This window comes from Oratosquilla oratoria, chromosome 40 (assembly GCF_046742065.1).
Source record: "Oratosquilla oratoria isolate Oo_2021 chromosome 40, ASM4674206v1, whole genome shotgun sequence".
Lineage (NCBI taxonomy): Eukaryota > Metazoa > Arthropoda > Malacostraca > Stomatopoda > Squillidae > Oratosquilla > Oratosquilla oratoria.
In genome coordinates, this window is record NC_134816.1 from 26766192 (window position 1) to 26784554 (window position 18363).

The window sequence follows — 18363 nt, forward strand, 5'->3', positions numbered from 1 at the left end:
AAGGACCATGGCTATAGCTACTGTGGGGCTGCGAGTTTTCAGTCCCTGAAGCTCGGGTAACAATCATCATTTCACATGGAAATAAGCTTACATGCTTTTTTGTGTTATCCTCGGCAATTGTAATTGTTATTTTGAACTATGTGTTCTTTTCCGTATCCGCACTTCATGTATATTGATTCATTGCCAAATAAACTTATTATTATTATAGTGCCTGGGTATTGTACAACATTGTACAGTTAGCACATTTCTTACTATATATGAAATCGGTCAAGAGGGAGGTAGGGAGTCCGCGAACAGGTCTGGTCGTGAGGGAAATATGATTAAGAATTATCTTTTCAAGTACTTTTGGTATGTATAGATCTAGAAAGTAATGAAATAATTTGTGACATCACATACTTGTAGTTAAGTTACAAGCAAGTGAAAACTTGAAAAAAGTCCAAAACTTCAACCAATTTCAATTGAATTTTCTGCACAATATCCCTAGATATATATATATATATTTTTTCATAATTATTTCCCTGTTTTGAGGGTTAAGAATTGTATACAATATAGTTTTTCTCTTGGAAAGTATCAATCATTGGTTCATTCAATTATTTTTTATTATTATTATTATTATTATTATTATTTTTATAATTGTAGGAGAGAGAATTTGAAATGAGATGAAAAGGAAATGTATATATATATGAATGTATATCTTTACTTTTTTTAGGAATGTCCCCTGTGGGGCTACAGGGAGAAGGATGCCTGGTCCCAATCCCCGTCCCGTTTTTCTCGCCTCTTACGATCCAAGTGGGAATACTTGGTGGCAGCATTCTTTTCCCCCACCACAGTGTAGGCAAAATAAGGAAATGAAATTCAGAGAAATGGTACAGAACAGCAACAAGGGGTTGGGGGACAGCATAATGGAGGGACAGTAGCAGTATAATAAAAGTTTAATCATTTCTCTGTGAGCAGAGTCCTCCTCTATCACAGACAAAATGATGTGTGGCTCTGGTCTGTAGGGGTGCCCCATATAGACCCTAAAGTATCAACTGCATGCTACTTTGCCATAACATACAGCCAATACCCCAGTCAGGGAGATGTGCTGTGTCTTGCGACACTGCTTCTGAACCAGGGCAGTGGACAAGATACAGGGATGACCCGTCATCCAGGAGGTGCCAAGATAAGAGGGAGGATAGAGGGTGGAGGGGAGTGGAGTGTATTGGGGATGGAATGGGTGGGAATGGTTTTTATGCCTTTGGTTTTTGGCTACCTCCCTTGTAAGGGGGAAAAAGCCTTTGGTATATGTATGTATGTATATATGTATGCATGTATATATATATATATTATATATATATTATATATATATATATATATATATATATATATATATATATATATAATACACACACACACACACATCCAAAATTGTGAAGAGTTGGAGGTTTAATTGTCTTTCACTGAAATTAGTTTATCCCCCCAAAAAAAAAAAAAAAAAAAATTGCATATTTTCTGATTTAAAAACTACATGATAGCACATACATACATACCAAAGGCTTTTCCCCCTTACAAGGGAGGTAGCCATAACACAAAGACATAGAAATGACTCCAACAGTAATAGAAATAAAGTAAGTTAACAAACCTCCAAGCCATAGTGAAGAGACCTCTGTAGCAGCCTGATACGCCCTGTGTTCTTACTGCATCAACCAAACACTGAGTTGGTGTGTTGTACTTAGGCATAATTTTGGAGCCCCATACTCCTTCCCCCGCACCTATGGTAAATGATGGGTGAAATTTTACCATACAAGTTGCAAATGAATTGTAGAAAGTTAAAAAAAAAGAAAAGAAAAAAAAAATACCAATAGGACTGATACTGAAATTATTGATACTAAACATAATAATTCATTAATCTTGGTTATAACTCTCTTATTATTAAGCATATTTTTATTTCATATATACATACATACGTAAGGATAAAGAAAAAGAATACCAATAGGCAACTGATACTGAAACTGATACTAAATATAATAATTCATTAATCTTGGTTATAAATCCCTTGATATTAGACATATAATTATTTTATTTCACAAGGAAAAAATAATATATGAACTTAAAGATATTAATCAATTGCCCTGGTTCTCCCTTGTAGAAGAACTGTGGCCTTCAGGTAGTCGGCCATGGTTCTTCCGTTAAGTGATCTTGTATGGCTGGCAGCAGTCCTCAAGCTCTTCCACAGATATTTCTGGGAAGAATCTTTATACTGTTGTCTGTGTTGTATTGGGTTGGCGTTGTTTCTATGGCTGAAGAACATAGGAGGGGAGCAGTCACCATTTGTCAGCTCTCCAAGTATGAAAAAGGGTGGGAAATAATGTTGAAGTTGATAGATATCATGGGCTCAGTCTGGGGATTGTGTGTCAGCCTCTCAGGGCTGCACCTCCTAATGGTGGTGAAGGTTTAATGGGTTTTGAAAATGGTCAGTCCTGCAGTCCATCTTGCAGGACCAACAGAAGCAGGAACCTGTCATTGATACATGAGAAACAGGTACAGTAAACTGTCAATATAACGAGTGATATAGGGATGGGTCTGTCGTTATATCCAAAGATCCATTATAACTGAGGATCTGTTATATCTGATGGAAAAACCGGATAGATCCGTTATATCCCGAAGTTTGTCCAGTATTAGAAATTAGTAGGATTAGAAATTACATTAAACCCTTGATATAATGGATGATATGAGGATGGGTCTGTCATTATATCTGAAGATCTGTTATAACCGAGGATCCCTCGCTATAATGTATGAAAATTCGTTATAGCAAGGGTTAGTCCGGTCAGATTTTTTGTCCATTATATCCGATATCTGGTACGTCGAGATCCGTTATACTGAAGGTTTACTGTATCTTGGGATGAACACAAAGGGAATGCTGTATGAAGAAATGATTGTGCCCATGACACTGTATAAAGCAGAGACATGGTTTTAAGGGAGGCACAAAGGAACAGTCTAAATGTGTCCGAGATGAAGTGTTTGTGAAGTAATGTAGGGGTTACAAGGCTGGATAGAGTGAGAAACAAGGAGGTGAGGAGAAGAACGGGTGGAAAGGGAATTGGGAGATAGGGTTGATGAAATAGTACTGGGATGTTTTGGACACATGGAAAGAATGAGTGAAGAAAGATTAGTAAAAGGGGTGTGGAAGGCAGAGGTGGATGGAATGAACATGAGGGGGGGGTGACCAAGGATGAGATGGATGGATAGGGTAACAGGAGCATTGGGAAAGAGGGGAATGTCTGTTGAGGAAAGAAGAGAGAAGACAGAAGATAGGGGTGAGTGGAGAATAGTTGTGTATGGATGATGCTGTGATGTATGGAAGGGAAGGGGTGGGTTTAGAGAGTATGTGTGAATGATATTTTGACCTAACCCAAAGGGATTTCTTCCCATCTTCTCTTTTTCTGCATGAGGAGACAGAGAGTGGGGGCCATTGATTAAATGAAGTGGCCTTACTGTGGATGTGTTGTGTTTTGCAGCATTACTTCTGACCCAGGGCAGTGGGTGAGATGCAGGGATGACCCGTTATCCAGGAGGAGCCAAGAAAAGAGGGAGGGAGGGGTGGTGAATGGGAGTGAAGTATGTAAGGGTGAAATAGATGGGAGTGGATTTATGCCTTTGACTTTGGCTACCCCCTTATTAGGGGGGAAAAGCCCTTTGTATATGTATGTATGATGTACCACAATCTTATCAATCCTTTCACTGTTTCCGAGGACTCGTACATTTGTCACGACTGCTGCCATCCACAGTACACAACAGAGATAAAAACAATTTACTTCATACTAACTTATTTGCACCTGCATTTTTATTTTCACCAGATCTACTGGCACTGCCACTATCAGTTGGACGACTCCTCCGCAACAACCTGCCACAAAAATATCCAGGTACCGGGGCTTCTCTCGTCCAGATGACATCCAGCGAAGGGTGTTACCATAAACGCCAAAGAACAATGAATTCATGGCCCCAGTGGTAAGAATAGGAAAACCCATTCCTTTGTAAAACCCTCGCACCTGAAAAAAATAAGGAGTAATGTACTGAAATACACAAGACTATATTTATTATATGAAAGCTTAAAGTGTATACACACAAATTCATATATTGTGTTTTTGATAGCCCTTTTCCAGTTAAAACTTGCCACTATTTGAGAGAGAGAGAGAGAGAGAGAGAGAGAGAGAGAGAGAGAGAGACAGACAGAGAGAGAGAGACAGACAGAGAGACAGAGAGAGAAAGAGAGAGAGATAGACATTTTCATTGTTGATTTGATAAGCAGTGCATCAATTTTTGGGAACAATATCACCCTGAAGGGATGAAGTGATAGAGGTAGTAAGGGAGAGATTTGAGGTCAGCAGAAAGGAGGTATAAAAGAAATTAAAAATGATCAGCTTTCTTCTTTAAATGGAGATTAGTCTTAAATCCTAAAGAATGTTGCATGACTGGGCCATAGAGGTGCCACTAAAGTTTCTAATGTGTTGATTACATTAAATTTGCGCATTCAGCAGAGTCAATATGTTGTTGTAAGAGAGCTCATGAGAAAATGGATTGATCAGCATTCCTAAAATAGAAAATTAACCTTTGTGAAGTACCCAAACTAGTTATTAAGTGTGGAAAGAAGCACTTCAATATGGGAGATAGTCTAGATTATGAATACAAGGTATAATGTTTATGATATGGTTTAACATCGCAAACATCCCCTATCAGAAGGCTAGGATGGTGCCCCTCACAAAGGACTTTGTAGCGTGGAATTTAATGAACCATGCCCTTGGTTCAACTTCGCCGGTGGCAGGGTTCGAACTGCCATCTCCTTGACCTTCACCACGAGTAACGACGCCCTAACCCGCTCAGGTGTCTACATGTAGATATTGCTACAGATGGTAGGAGCCGAAAGTCAGAGGTGAAGTAAAAAGAAATGTAGTTACCCTCTAGAAAAGGGCAGTGAATAATACATGAGAGGAAGAAGACTGAAATGGCAACAAAAAGTTGTGTGAGGAATGTGAATGGATGGTATAGTATTATCAAAATAATACATATATATATATCAAAGGCTTTTTTCCTCTTATAAGGGAGGTACCTAAAAACAAAGGCATAAAAACTACTCCCACCCATTCCATCCCCATCATACTCCACTCTCCTCCACCCTCTTCCCTCCCTCTTATCTTGGCACCTCCTAGATCCCTGCATCTCGCCACTACACTGGAACAAAGTAGATATGAAAACCAATGTGGATTATGGTTTCCTGATGTAGTGTAGACATGTGGGGAGAGTAAACAGAAGTACATGATGACAGGTCTATGAGTTGAATATAGTAAGACTTACAAGTAGAAAGAATTACAAAGAAAAATGGAGTAGAGCTTGGTGTGATGAAAACTGAACGTGAGAGCATCAATGTGTGACAGAAAACTAGCCTGCAATAATTCATGTATTCATCTAATTGTACTTAGTAAGTGACAGGAAACTTGTCACAATACAACTAAATGTGCCATTGGGCATTAAATCATAACCCAATTTTTTTTTTCTTTTTGTAAAAATCAAGACACTTTATACCATTGGCAAAATACGTACTGAAAAATAAGAAATATGAAAAAAAAAAAACATACTCCTTCAAACTTTAATGTGTTAACGATGGCCTTTGCAGCAGATGTGTGGGTAACCGCTTGTTGTCTCACTTTGATAGTGTCCATGGGGTGCCCTGCCAACAATCCTGTGCAACCTGAAGATAATATATGTGCACCTAATTATTCAAGAATGATCACATATCGGAGGGTAAATATATTAAAAATCTTATTTTATCATTTTGTTGTCAGTTACACTCAACATTGCTAAAGAAATGCTGAGAATACATGTGCACCTAATTACTCAAGAATGAACCCATATTTGTGGAAAGTTATTAAAAATCTTAGTTTATCACTTTGTTTTCAATGACACTGCAATGTAAAAGTAATGCTGATGACCAGGATTTTTTTAGTAGTAGCTATGAGTGTTTTTATGCCTTTCCCTTTTTGGCTACCTCCCTTGGAAGGGGGAAAAAGCCTTGGTATATGTATGTATGTATGTAGCTATGAAAAAATATGTACCATCAAATGTAGCAAATACATCAAAACAGTTGATATGCCTATATGAGCACTTTAACAATTGTTGAAGACTGATTTTGTAATCGTATTTGTGAATTTTTGGGTATTCCTTCCTGACATCTTTATACCTAGTAAAACGGAACACTTGTATCTATCACAACTGATCCAAAGGTCAATTACTTGGATCATCCTCCCACTGTAATCCTTGGGAATACAATAAAAGAATTTTGGTACCTTCATTCAGGTTCTCTTAAAAGCCTGGAATGGTAGAGGTCCAAATAACAGTGTCTTATACCTCCTTGTATTATTTACTAGGCTTTGGATCAATTTGGTTGCTGCTGTTTGTATTCTCTTGATCTGATTCATGATGATGATTTGGACTAATGTTAAGAACAATCCCCCCTATCAGGAGACTAGGATGGTGCCCTCTACAGAGGATTTTGTAGCATGGAATTCAATAAACCATACCCTTAGTCCAACTCGCTATTGGGAGGGTTTGAACTGCCGTCAACTTGACCTCCACCGTAAGTAGCAACACTCCAACCTGCTTGGCCGGAGAGCATCATACTCTGCACTTTCTAATATGGAGTAGATTAGGTTCTTTTTGCCTTTTTATTATTATTCTGTCCATGTAAAGCATTGTCAAGTGTGGGTTTTAGGAATTGTTTGTAGAATATGGTTTGAGTTTCCTTCTGCTGACCACCTGTGCTTGCAACAACTGTTATATAAACAGAATAACTGTTATATACACAACAGATGACATGTTCATTCTGTCAGGCTGTTGTTCTTGTGAGGAAGCAAAACATTTACAGACTGTTTCTGACAGCACTCAGGCAAGAACGTAACACGAACAGTGTGAAGAACCTTGTCTGGCTGGATCCTGAGAGGGCGATTAGTTTCTTGTGCAACTTCTGTGTCTACAACAACAGAAGCAACACCTTGGACAGGAACCTTAGTGGAAACCTGAGGATCAAGGGTATGTTCTCCTCTGCCACACAGGTATGTAGTTACACAGAAAGCTGTAAAAATAGAGTGCATGTGGTAGGAAGGTGCTAGACTGGTCTTGTTTGTGCATGTGTGATTCATCATGGTCTTTGATCATGTGTTGAACTTGTGACCAATAACTACTACTCTCCCAGATGAGAACTCACAGCTTATATATAGTCCAATCTATGGGTAATCCTGTGACCTTACACACACACACACGCACACACAACTCCTTGCCCACCAGAATTGGAGTGTTGGCTAGCAGTATAATGATGCTGAATTTTTATCAGCCCTGGGTGAAACTTGAACTTGGATTACAGAATTACTGGTTGAGAATGGTACCACTACTGTCTAGCCATGTGTTGTCTTTATGAGACACCAGGTAAGTCTGGTTGTGCAAACATACTGTTGAGAGTAATTACATATGAAACCTGACTACCAGCATCCAGTCTACCTCAGATCATTTGTGTAAAGAGTGACCACCACCCTAGAGTTACCCAGTGGTCCTTGGTGTATTCACTAGCCATACATATGCTTTACTTATAGTGTTATTATTTCACTTATAAAAATAATCTATGCTCATCCTTGAAATAGGTGTAATCCAGTATTGGTAAATCATACCTCCGATCCATCCTGCTACGAAATCACACCAAAAGTCCTTGTCCATGCTAATTCAACGTTGACAGCAAAACCTGAAATAAATTTTCAGTTTAATATAATTTTGCTTACATATATCACATACATTGCAACCTAAATATGGAAACTTTATACCGATTTACATGCACAAACAGTTACTATGTTTGCTTGTGCTACCTTGTGTTTATTTTGAACTTGTAAAAGAATTTTGAAAAGGATACATCAGATATGCAGGTCTGAGGGTATGACATGTTCTTATATGTATATATATATATATATATAATATATGCTACTTCTACTTTATTATACTGTGACTGTCCCTCCATTATGCTGTCCCTCCACTCTTGATACTGTCCTGTACCACTTCTCTGTATATTAATTTCCTTTTTTGCTGAACCTTGTGTTAGGGGAGAAAAATCTACCACCAAGTGTTCCCACTTGAGTCATAAAAGGCAACAAAAACAGGATGGAGATAGGACTAAACATCCTACTCTCTATAGCCCTAAAGGGGACATTCCTAAAATAGCAAGGGCATAAGAGGGTCTGAGAGGAATTTTCCAACCAGAACCCTAAGGGTTGGGTCTTTTAATGTGCTTGGATGTGGTACAGATGAGAGTAAAAGGGAAGAGATAGGCAGTATGTTTGTGAGATGAAAAAAGGATGTATTGGCATTGAGTGAAACTAAGTTGAAAGGAAGGGGTAAATTTGAGTTTGGGAGTATAGTTAGGAGGTTCTCGGGAGTGAAGAGAGGACGAGGGAGAGAAGGGGTGGCTATATTAATAAGTGAAGAGATAGGTAAGTTTGTGGTGGAGTGGAAAAAGGTTTCTTCAAGGTTAATGTGGATGAAGGTGAAACTGGGAAGGGAGATGTGGGCCTTTGTAAATGCATATGGGCCTGGTATTGAGAAGAGTGTAAAAGAAAGGGAGGCTTTTTGGATAGATTTAAATGAGTGCATAGTGGGTTTAGGTAGAAATGTCAATATAGTGGTATTGGGAGATCTCAGTGGTAGGGTAGGAGATGAACCAATGGACGGAGTCGTTGGGAAAGGTGCAATTCCAGGAAAAAATCATAGTGGAGAGATGATGGGAGAGATGTGTCTAGAGAGCTGATGATAGCAAACACCATGTTTAGGAAGAAAGTCAAGCTTAAGTACATATGGTAGATGTTGGTGGATGGAAGGGTGGTAGATAGGGGTTGGACTAAATGGTCACCAGGAGAAGAATAGAAAGAATTTTGGATGTACATGTTCTAAGGGGAGACAGATAATTTTTTGGTGGAAGGTAAGTTGAGAGTGGAGGATAGATGGAGAAAGAGGAAAAAGACAGAAGGTAGGGAGGTGTTTAGAGTAAACTGCTTAAATGAGAAAGAAAAATAGGAGTACAAGAAGCTGAGGAGAGAAGAGTGGGAGGGAGTGAAGGATAGAGTAGAGCTAGGAGTTGAGGAGGAATGAGGATGTTTTAAGGAGGGAGTCACAAGGTGTGCAAAAATGGTGTGTGGAACAAGAAGAACAGGAGGAAATAGAAGGAAGGGTAGTGAGTGGTGGGATGATGAAGCAAAGAAGGTTGTAGAAGAGAAGAACGAGCATGCACAGTAAGAGGAAGATGGGCAGAGTATTTTAGGGAGTTGCTAACTATGAAGGAGGATAGGGAGGGAAAGGTAGTTGCAGTGGGAAGCACTAAGGAAATGACAGTGATGAATGAGGAAAGATGAGGTGAAAGCAGTTATTAAAATTATGAGAGCAGGTAAGGCACCTAGGTTGGATGAGTGTTATGTGGAGTGTCTTAAAAAGGGAGGCACACTGATGGTAGACTGGCTGGTGAGGTGGTTTAATATTTGTCTAGAAGAGGGTAGAGTACTGGAGGACTGGAGGAGTACCTGTATAGTTGTGCTTTAGAAGGGAAAGGGGAGAAGTGTAGCAGTTTCAGAGGGATCAGTTTTTTGAGTGTAGTTGGGAAGGCTTATGGTAGGGTTTTGATTGAGAGGATTAGGAGAGGAACTGAGGGAGTAATTGGTGAGGAACAGTGTGGGTTTAGGACAGTTAAGGATTGTATGGATCAGATTGTTGTGGTAAAGCAGATGAGTGAGAAAGCTTTAGGTAAAGGTAAGGATGCTTTTTGGGCCTTTATGGATTTGGAAAAGGTTTATGACAGGGTAGACAGGTATGCACTGTGGGAGATATTGCAGATATATGGGATAGGAGGAAAGTTGTTAAGAGCAATCAAGAATTTTTATGAGGGTAGTAGAGCCTGTATTAGACTTAGAAATGGAGAGAGTGAGTGGTTTGAGGTAAAGGTAGGACTTTGCCAGGAATGTGTTATGTCACCTTGGCTGTTCAATTTATACATGGATGGGGTGGTTGGGGATTGGAGATTGTTAAAGAAATGGAGAAAAATGGGAGATAAGCCAATTGTTTGCTGATAACACTGTGCTTGTGGCAGGATCAGAAGAGAGATAAGGAAGATAGTGATGGATTTTGGGAAGGTGTGTGAAAGTAGATAAATGTGGGTAAAAGTAAGGTGGTGAGATGGACAAGGGGAAATGATGACAGCAAATTGGAAGTATTAAAGAAGAAAGACTGAAGGAAGTGGATAATTTTAGATACTTTGGTGTGAATGTGGCAGGAAAGGGAGGAGTGGAGGTGGAGGTAGAATGTAGATTGAGAGAAACAAGTAAATGCCTTGGGGGATTAAAAAGTGTAATGAGAAATAGACATTTGGGAATGATTGCTAAAATGAGATTATATGAAGGAGTGATTGTGCTAACAGCACTGTATGGGGGCAGAAACATGTAACATAAGAGAGGTTGGATAGAGTGAGAAACGAGGAGGTGAGGGGGAGAATGGGGTTGGAAAGGGAGTTGGGAGATAGGGTTGATGTAAGAGTATTGGGATGGTTAGGACACATGGAGAGAATGAGTGAAGAAAGATTAGTAAAAGAGGTGTGGAAGGCAGAGGTGGAAGGAGTGAACATGAGGGGGCGACCAAGGATTTTATTGATTTGCTTGTTTTTATTTATTTATTTATTTATTTATCATTATCATTTTTTGCATCCGACCTAGTTATGAACCAAAAGGTCCCTTGTCGGCATGCTCCTCCTTTGTAATCCTTTGTAAAATCGTTGACCCCCCCCCCCCAATTGTTTTCGCGCTTATTCTATCTACAAACAACATGGGAAGTTATACATAGGTTTACCAGACGATACGATAAATTGAAAGTATCCAAACGAGACATGGACTAATTGATCAGGATAAGGAAGAGATTGAAAAGTAGGAAAATATGAAAAAAAAAGAAAGGGGAAATATGGCAACTAAAGTGACAAAAGTACATTAGCGTATGGAACGGCTGATAACACAATGTATCATTGTGACAGGATAAGAAAAATATTATTTGTGAGCACGAACAGGAAAACATTTTACCAACTGCGTCTTACGTGCATCCCAGGCTGAGGCAGTTGAATGTGATAAAATTTAAAAATTCACTTATATGAACATCTAGAAAATCAATACATCTTATTTTATTCACTTATTTATCTATTTGTTTATATATAAATACTGTTCATTCATTTACTTATTCATATGTTACGAATTGAAAGGTCTTTTGTTGGCACTGCAACCCGTTGTAAACAATCAACTGTCATTACCTTGCATGAAACTGTTCTTCAGTATCGGTGCGGTAATGCAGTCCACACGATTCGAGACTGTCCACAAGGAAAGAAGCGCTGGTAAAATGCAGTCCACATGAATCTGAACTAGGAATATCCTATGTTCCGATTACACATAAGTATCACTTTGTATAAAAGCAGTGACGTTTCTGCGGGGCGCCACGGCCCACCCTATTTTAGTCTGCGCCCCTTGGGTTAGTCTGCCCCCCTACACATTTCGCATATGCATTTCAAATCGATGACTAAATTTAGTGTATTGCGAATAAAGATTAAGTTACTGTTATAGAATATGATTATTTACCAGCAATCTGCGTAACAAAATTAATCTAATATCGTCTAATTCTAGGAAAATGTAACATTCATGTGGTACAACTTTAAGCACGTGTTAGACAAATCGGGACTCTATAAGAGTCCCGATTTGTCTAACACGTGGATTTGTCTAACACGTGGTTCCACATTTAAGACTTACCCGACCAGGGTATTTCGACCTCATACGTCAAGGGTATTTGACTGCTGCTATAATCTATTGTTGATAAATGTAATTTATTGTTACCAACCCTTCAAGTTAAAGAAAATTTTAAAGAAGTTAGTGAACATATTTATCGGAAATTCTATGACCAGAGAATGATCGAATTACGTATTTACGTGGCGCCATTGTCGATCGAAAATCCGCGGCGAGTTTAGATTTTGTTGATGAATTTGACAGCCGACATGATAACCCTAGTTGCAATAAATATATCAGTACTCTTTGGAAACCATATCATTGACATTTTGTTTAATATGGTAGTGGCATAGTCATTAATGTAAATCATATCCGACTATATGGTTCAATGCTTATTTTTTATTACATACGTGTGTGTGTGTGTGTGTGTGTGTATTTACCTAGTTGTATTTACCTAGTTGTATTTTACGGGAAGGGGAGCTATGCTCGTGGGGTCCCGTCTTCATATCTCATTTTATCTAAACTATTTTTAAATTCATGTATTGTTTTTGCACACACCACTTTCTCATCTAACTTGTTCCAACTGTCTATTGCTCTGTGAGGAAAGCTGTTCTTTTTAAAATCTCTTCTATAGCTGTCTTTTTTTATTTTCTTTCCGTGTCCTCTTGTATTTCTGTCATCCCATTTTATCAGATTCTCTCTATCAGTAATTTCTATGCCTTTCATGATTCTGTAAATAGCTATCAAATCTCCTCTCTCTCTTCTTTGCTCTAGTGTCTGTAGTTCAAGTTTTTGGAGTCTCTCTTCATATGATAGTTTTGAGAGTGTTGGTGCCAGTTTTGTAATTGCTCTTTGTATTCTTTCAAGTTTTTTTATACATTTTTTTGTACTTGGTGACCATATCGTTGCTGCATATTCCAACCTTGGTCTTATCAGGGTGGTTAGGATTTTCCTCACCATTTCTTCATCCAGGTATGTAAATGCCACTTTGATTGTTCTTATTAAATTATAAGTTTCTCCAAAAATCTTATTTATATGTTTCTCAGGTGACATATTATTCATAACAATGACTCCCAGGTCCTTCTCATTTTCTACTTTTTTTATTCCTTCTTTTCCCAAATTATATGATCCTGTTATTCTGTTTTTGCTTTTTCCAAATTCCATTATACTACACTTTTTTGTATTGAACTCCATCTCCCACTTCCTACTCCATTCTTGTACTTTATTTAGATCTCTCTGTAGTGATTCACAATCTTCTTCAGTTTTCACTCTTTTCAGTAATTTTGCATCATCTGCAAAGAAGCTCATATAGCTTTCAATTCCTTCATCCATATCATTAATATATATAGCAAACATTATTGGGGCCAGAACTGTTCCCTGCGGGACACCGCTTATTACTTCATTCCATTTTGAGTGCTGATCTCTTATCACTACTCTCATTTTTCTTTCTTGCAAAAAGTCTTCCATCCAATTTAGCAATTTACCTTGTATTCCTCCTTCATATTCTAATTTCTTAAGCAACTTCTTATGTGGTACTTTGTCAAAAGCTTTTTTTAGGTCTAGAAATGCACAATCAGCCCATCCATCTCTTTCTTGTATTATATCTATTAGCCTTGAATAGAAACATATTAAATTGGTGACGCATGATCGTCCTTGTCTGAATCCAAATTGCCTTGGGTTTAGTACGTTGTTTTTTTCCAAGTATTTTACCCATCTACTTTTGATAATTCTTTCACATATTTTTGCTATTGTACTTGTTAGAGAGACTGGTCTATAGTTGGTAGGTTCTTCTTTATTTCCTCCTTTATATATAGGTACTATATTTGCTTTTTTCCAATCTTCTGGAACTTTTCCTTCTTTTAAGGAACTGCTTATTATGCTATGTATTTTGTCTGCCAGTTCATTCCTGCATTCTTTCAGAATCCAGTTTGCTATTTCATCTGGCCCATGCGATTTTCTGACATCAAAATTACCCAAGTGTGTCAATATTTCATTCTTTGTTACTTCTATTTCTTCCATAGGGGGGACTTTTTCCTTCCACTCAATCTCTTCAGGTTGTATATTTTCCCTTGTAAACACTGATTTAAAATGTTTGTTCATAATTTCTGCCATTTCCATTTCCTCAGTGTATTCAACTCCTCCTTGTCTTAATTTCTCTAAGTCTTGTTTGTTTTTCAGTTTATTGTTTACAAATCTGTAGAATAGTTTTGGTTGATCTTTACACTTTTCTATAACATCTTTTTCATATTTTCTTTTTTCCTCTCTGCACTTTTGTACATATTCATTTCTATAACCAGTATATATTTTCCATTTTTCAGGTCTTCTGTCTTTTTTCCATCTGTTCCAGGCTTTGTCTCTTTTGTCCTTTAACTCCCTACAACTTTTGTTGTGTACCAGCATTTTACATATTCTTTTTCTTGTTTTTGTCTTGGGACATACTTTTCCACTCCTTTTTTGTAAATTTTTGTCAAAATATTCCATTTCTCTTCCACTGTTGTTTCTTCTTTGTATATTTCTTCCCAGTTTTCTTGTTGGAAGAATTCTCTTATTTTATCAAAGTTTGTTTTTTCATACATCATTCTTCCTTTTCTATATTGTTCATTTCTTTTCATATATTTTTCTTCATTAAGTTCCAGTTCAATCAATATGTGGTCACTTTTACCTATTGGTGTTTTATATTCAATCTTATCTACTATTCTAGGTTCAGATGTAATTATTAAGTCTAGCCTCGATGGTTCTTCTTCATTTCTATACCTAGTGTTCTCTTGTATCCATTGTGTCATTGAATGGTCAGTAATCATCTCAAGTAGAGCATTTCCCCATGAGTCATCACCACTCTTTACTGTCATTTCTTCCCAGCAGATTTCTTTGCAATTAAAGTCGCCCATCATAACTATTCTTCCTCCGTCTTCCATTATTTTAGTTAATGCTATCTTTGTGTCCTCTAACATACTTTTATGTTCACTCTCCTCCCATGAGGCTGTTTTCGGAGGCACATAATTGATCACAAATTTTCTGCTCTTCTTATCTCGGTCTTCCACTTCTATCATAATCATCTCTACTGTATTCTTTCCATATATGACACTTTTCACGTTTATATCCCTCTTAGTCAGGAACATAACTCCACCCCCTTGTTTTTTCTCTCTGTTTCTAATCCAATAATTGTATGTATCATTTCCTACACTGTTGGGTGGTAGTGGGCCTTTTAATTTTGTTTCTACAATTCCCATTATGTCCGGTTCTTTTTCTTTCAAATAATCATTCAGTTCATTCAATCCTGTTATCAATCCATCTATATTTGTGTAAGACACTCTTAGTTTTCTGCCACTTCCATTGTATTCTCTGTTTCCCTTATGTTTTTCTTTAGTATGTCGAACTGCTTTATTTTCATGTTCACTACTCTCCAATAGAATCTCTCTTTCTCTGACTCCGTTCTTTCCTCGTTTTTTGCCTTAGCTTCAATTCTTTTCTGCTTTTCTGCCTCTCTTTCCTCCTTATTCATTTCTCTTTTTATCCATACCTTTTTATATTGATCATTTGTTGCTAGTTTCCCTGTCTTGGATAGAATTTTCTCTGCTGTTGTTTGTGACCTGAATTTAATCTTAATTGGTCTGGTCTTATCTGTACTATATTTTCCGAGTCTGAATTTTTCCTCAATTTCCTTTATAATTTCTGGTTCATCTTCCTGGACTAATTTTAATAAACTGCTTACTCTTTCATTTTCCTCCTTGATTCTTGCGGTTCTATCTGGGTTATGTTTCTCTTCCATTCCTAATATAATTATACATTTCTTTTTGTCAGCTAATTCTCTTACTATATTCTCCTTCTGTCTCATCACTTTAATAACTGAGTCTTCATTATGTTCTTTCAATTGCTGTTTGACTATGTCAGTGAATGAAACCTTATTCCCTTCTTGAGTTATTCTCCAATTTTTAGCTTCTGTAGCTATTTTCTCTTTGTTTTCATTACTATTCTTCTTCAATTTCTCATTCTCCTCCTTTACATTTCCTAACTGTCTTTTTAGGTCCTCTATTTCTTCAGTTAAGTTTCTGTTAGCCTTCTCTAGTTGTTCCAACCTTTCAATTCTTTGGAAGATGGAGTCTACGTTACCTAACTTACGCTCCAAGTCCTCGATCACCTTATCAACTCTCTCCTCTAGTCTTATCAGTCGGGGGGGGGGGGTTGTGTCCCCCCCACCCTCTTTAAATCCCTGGAACATATTCTCGTCACTTTCTTCTGTATTGCTCCTCTCTATACTTCTAATCTTTACATTTTTATTTGCCATTTCGTCATCACTGAGCTGGTCCGGTGGTCTTTTCATGTTGACCTTACGCCCGTCTGCCTGGGCCAAGTCCACCACATCCTCATTTCCTTCCATTTCCCCAGCAATCCCTCCCCCTCTCCTCTTTCCTTACTTTCCCACTACCTCACGAGCAATTTCCCCCCCCCCTGCAAATACAAAAAGGCACTTCTCTTTGCGTTGGTATCCACAATCTGCACTTTTCTTCAGAGCGCTCTGCAAGCCGTCCTTTCGCTGAAAGTGTGTGTGTGTGTGTGTGTATATATATATATATGGTTAAACTGAATGGCAAGATTATTATTGCAGAGTTTTTTATCTGCCTTTTCTCTTTCTCTGAGAATCTTTTTCCCTTCCACGGGAAGTTGTCTTATAATGTCACCATATGACATTGTTTTGTCAGTTACTTTGGGCATGGCTTTACCAAAGTGAAAAACTGGCCAGTTTTTCACTTTGGTAAAGCCATGCCCAAAGTAACTGACAAAACAATGTCATATGGTGACATTATAAGACAACTTCCCGTGGAAGGGAAAAAGATTCTCAGAGAAAGAGAAAAGGCAGATAAAAAACTCTGCAATAATAATCTTGCCATTAAGTTTAACCATACATGCTTGAGAGAAAATCTCCTGCCCATATATACAATGAATATATATATATATATATATATATATATATATATATATATATATATATATATTCGTGCCTTATACAAATACTGCCATATTTTCCTATGTTTCTTGTATAGTGCTTGGCATTGTGTTTTGTGCTGCATGCCCAATCTGTGGAGAACATTAGAACCAATAATTTTACAGCTGAGTTAGAGCTTATACTCCAATGAATCATTAATTGTGGAGTAATTAATTCGTAGATTATCGGCATATGCGTGGAACGCCATGCTACGTTTGTGAATCAATATAGAATGTTATAAATGTCTAACTTTAGTTGTATTAGCTAACGTTACCTTACAAGTTGCTCTGCCTACGATGTGCAGGTTAGAAACGCCACTGCCGACCACACACGAATCTGACAGTAATCTGACTCTCTTCGTATAAAAATGCCGAAGTATGACATTTATCAAGAAGCATGACATTTATCAAATTGAACGTTGTACTAATAACTTGACAATCCATTTTTCTTGCCGTCAGTTTTATTTCATTTAAGATTATTAAACCAAGCTGAATTAAGTATCATTGGAATTATTGATTAATAGATTATTTGAGATGAAAACCAGCCAACTGAACAGGCAGGCTGTTTGCAGACGATGGATCAACAAAACGACAGAATGCAATAAAATTATATTGCTTGGGTTTTTATTGATAACGAAAATGCCTTAGAATTTGTAGAATAAAATACAATAGTAAATTGTATACACAAACAGGGTATAAATGAACATGTAATGTTTTTTCGGGAAAATTTATACGAAAGGTGATACAATTTCACAAAAGCTATTTACATCTTGGCTGGAAGTGATTTTAAGAAGGTCGGAAAGGAGAACGTTTGGAAGATTAATGGTGAATATTTTAATGACTTTATATGTGCAGATGGAATTGTTCTTTTTCAGTAATATGAGTAAAATCAAAGTAATGTTCAAATAACAGAATTATGTAGGCCATATGCTAAACAGATGAGGTAGAATTAAATAAAAAGGCGTATTACGATTGATTGGGAAATGTTTGGTAAATGTAAGATCATGAGAAGTTACCTATACGCCTAAAACGCAAATTTTACAATTAATGTATAAAGTCAGATATAATCTACAAACTTTGATAATGAAAGGAGAGTGAAAATAACGCTGAAAGACGGTAAGAGGGAAATGAGATGAAAGAACACATCGAAGTGAAGTATATTGTGAAGGCGGTAAAAGAGAAAGAATAAAATTAGGAAGACATTTTGCGTGAGAGGGTGGTGGGCGATGGAGCAAGCGTGTTACTGACTGGACACCGCGAGATGGGAAGCGTGGACGAGGGAGACCAGATAGGAGGAGGGATGTGGCAGATGTTGATGCAGTCGAACGAGTCATGGAATGATTATAGAAAAACCTTTATTCAGTAGTAACTCTTAAATGACCGATTAATTGATCGATTTATTTTATAATTTACTTATTTAATTACCAGACGATTTTAAGATTTTAAACAATTACCCTGTTATTAAACACAACAAAACTACCTCCAAAATGGACACAGTTTAGTATAATGATTCTCATTTCACTCCTGTTTAGGTCTCGTTTCAACATCATATTAAAAGTAATCATATAAT

General features: G+C 37.5%; 1 protein-coding gene across 7 annotated transcripts in view; it reads right to left on the reverse strand.

The window, feature by feature from the left end:
• LOC143020723 (solute carrier family 25 member 45-like) overlaps positions 1-18363 on the reverse strand; it is a 48840-nt gene that overhangs the window by 14904 nt on the left and 15573 nt on the right. For 5 of the 7 annotated variants that reach the window (XM_076177413.1, XM_076177417.1, XM_076177410.1 and 2 more), the window contains exons 2-5: positions 7695-7765; positions 5613-5725; positions 3806-4028; positions 1622-1751 (exon numbers count right to left, since the gene is read on the reverse strand). In XM_076177413.1, the coding sequence (XP_076033528.1) occupies positions 1622-1751; positions 3806-4028; positions 5613-5725; positions 7695-7740 (512 nt within the window). In that variant the 5' untranslated portion in view covers positions 7741-7765. Of the gene's footprint in view, positions 1-1621; positions 1752-3805; positions 4029-5612; positions 5726-7694; positions 7766-11347; positions 11521-17068; positions 17132-18363 lie in introns of those variants that run through there. The other 2 variants (XM_076177414.1, XM_076177412.1) reach the window with 2 other exon arrangements.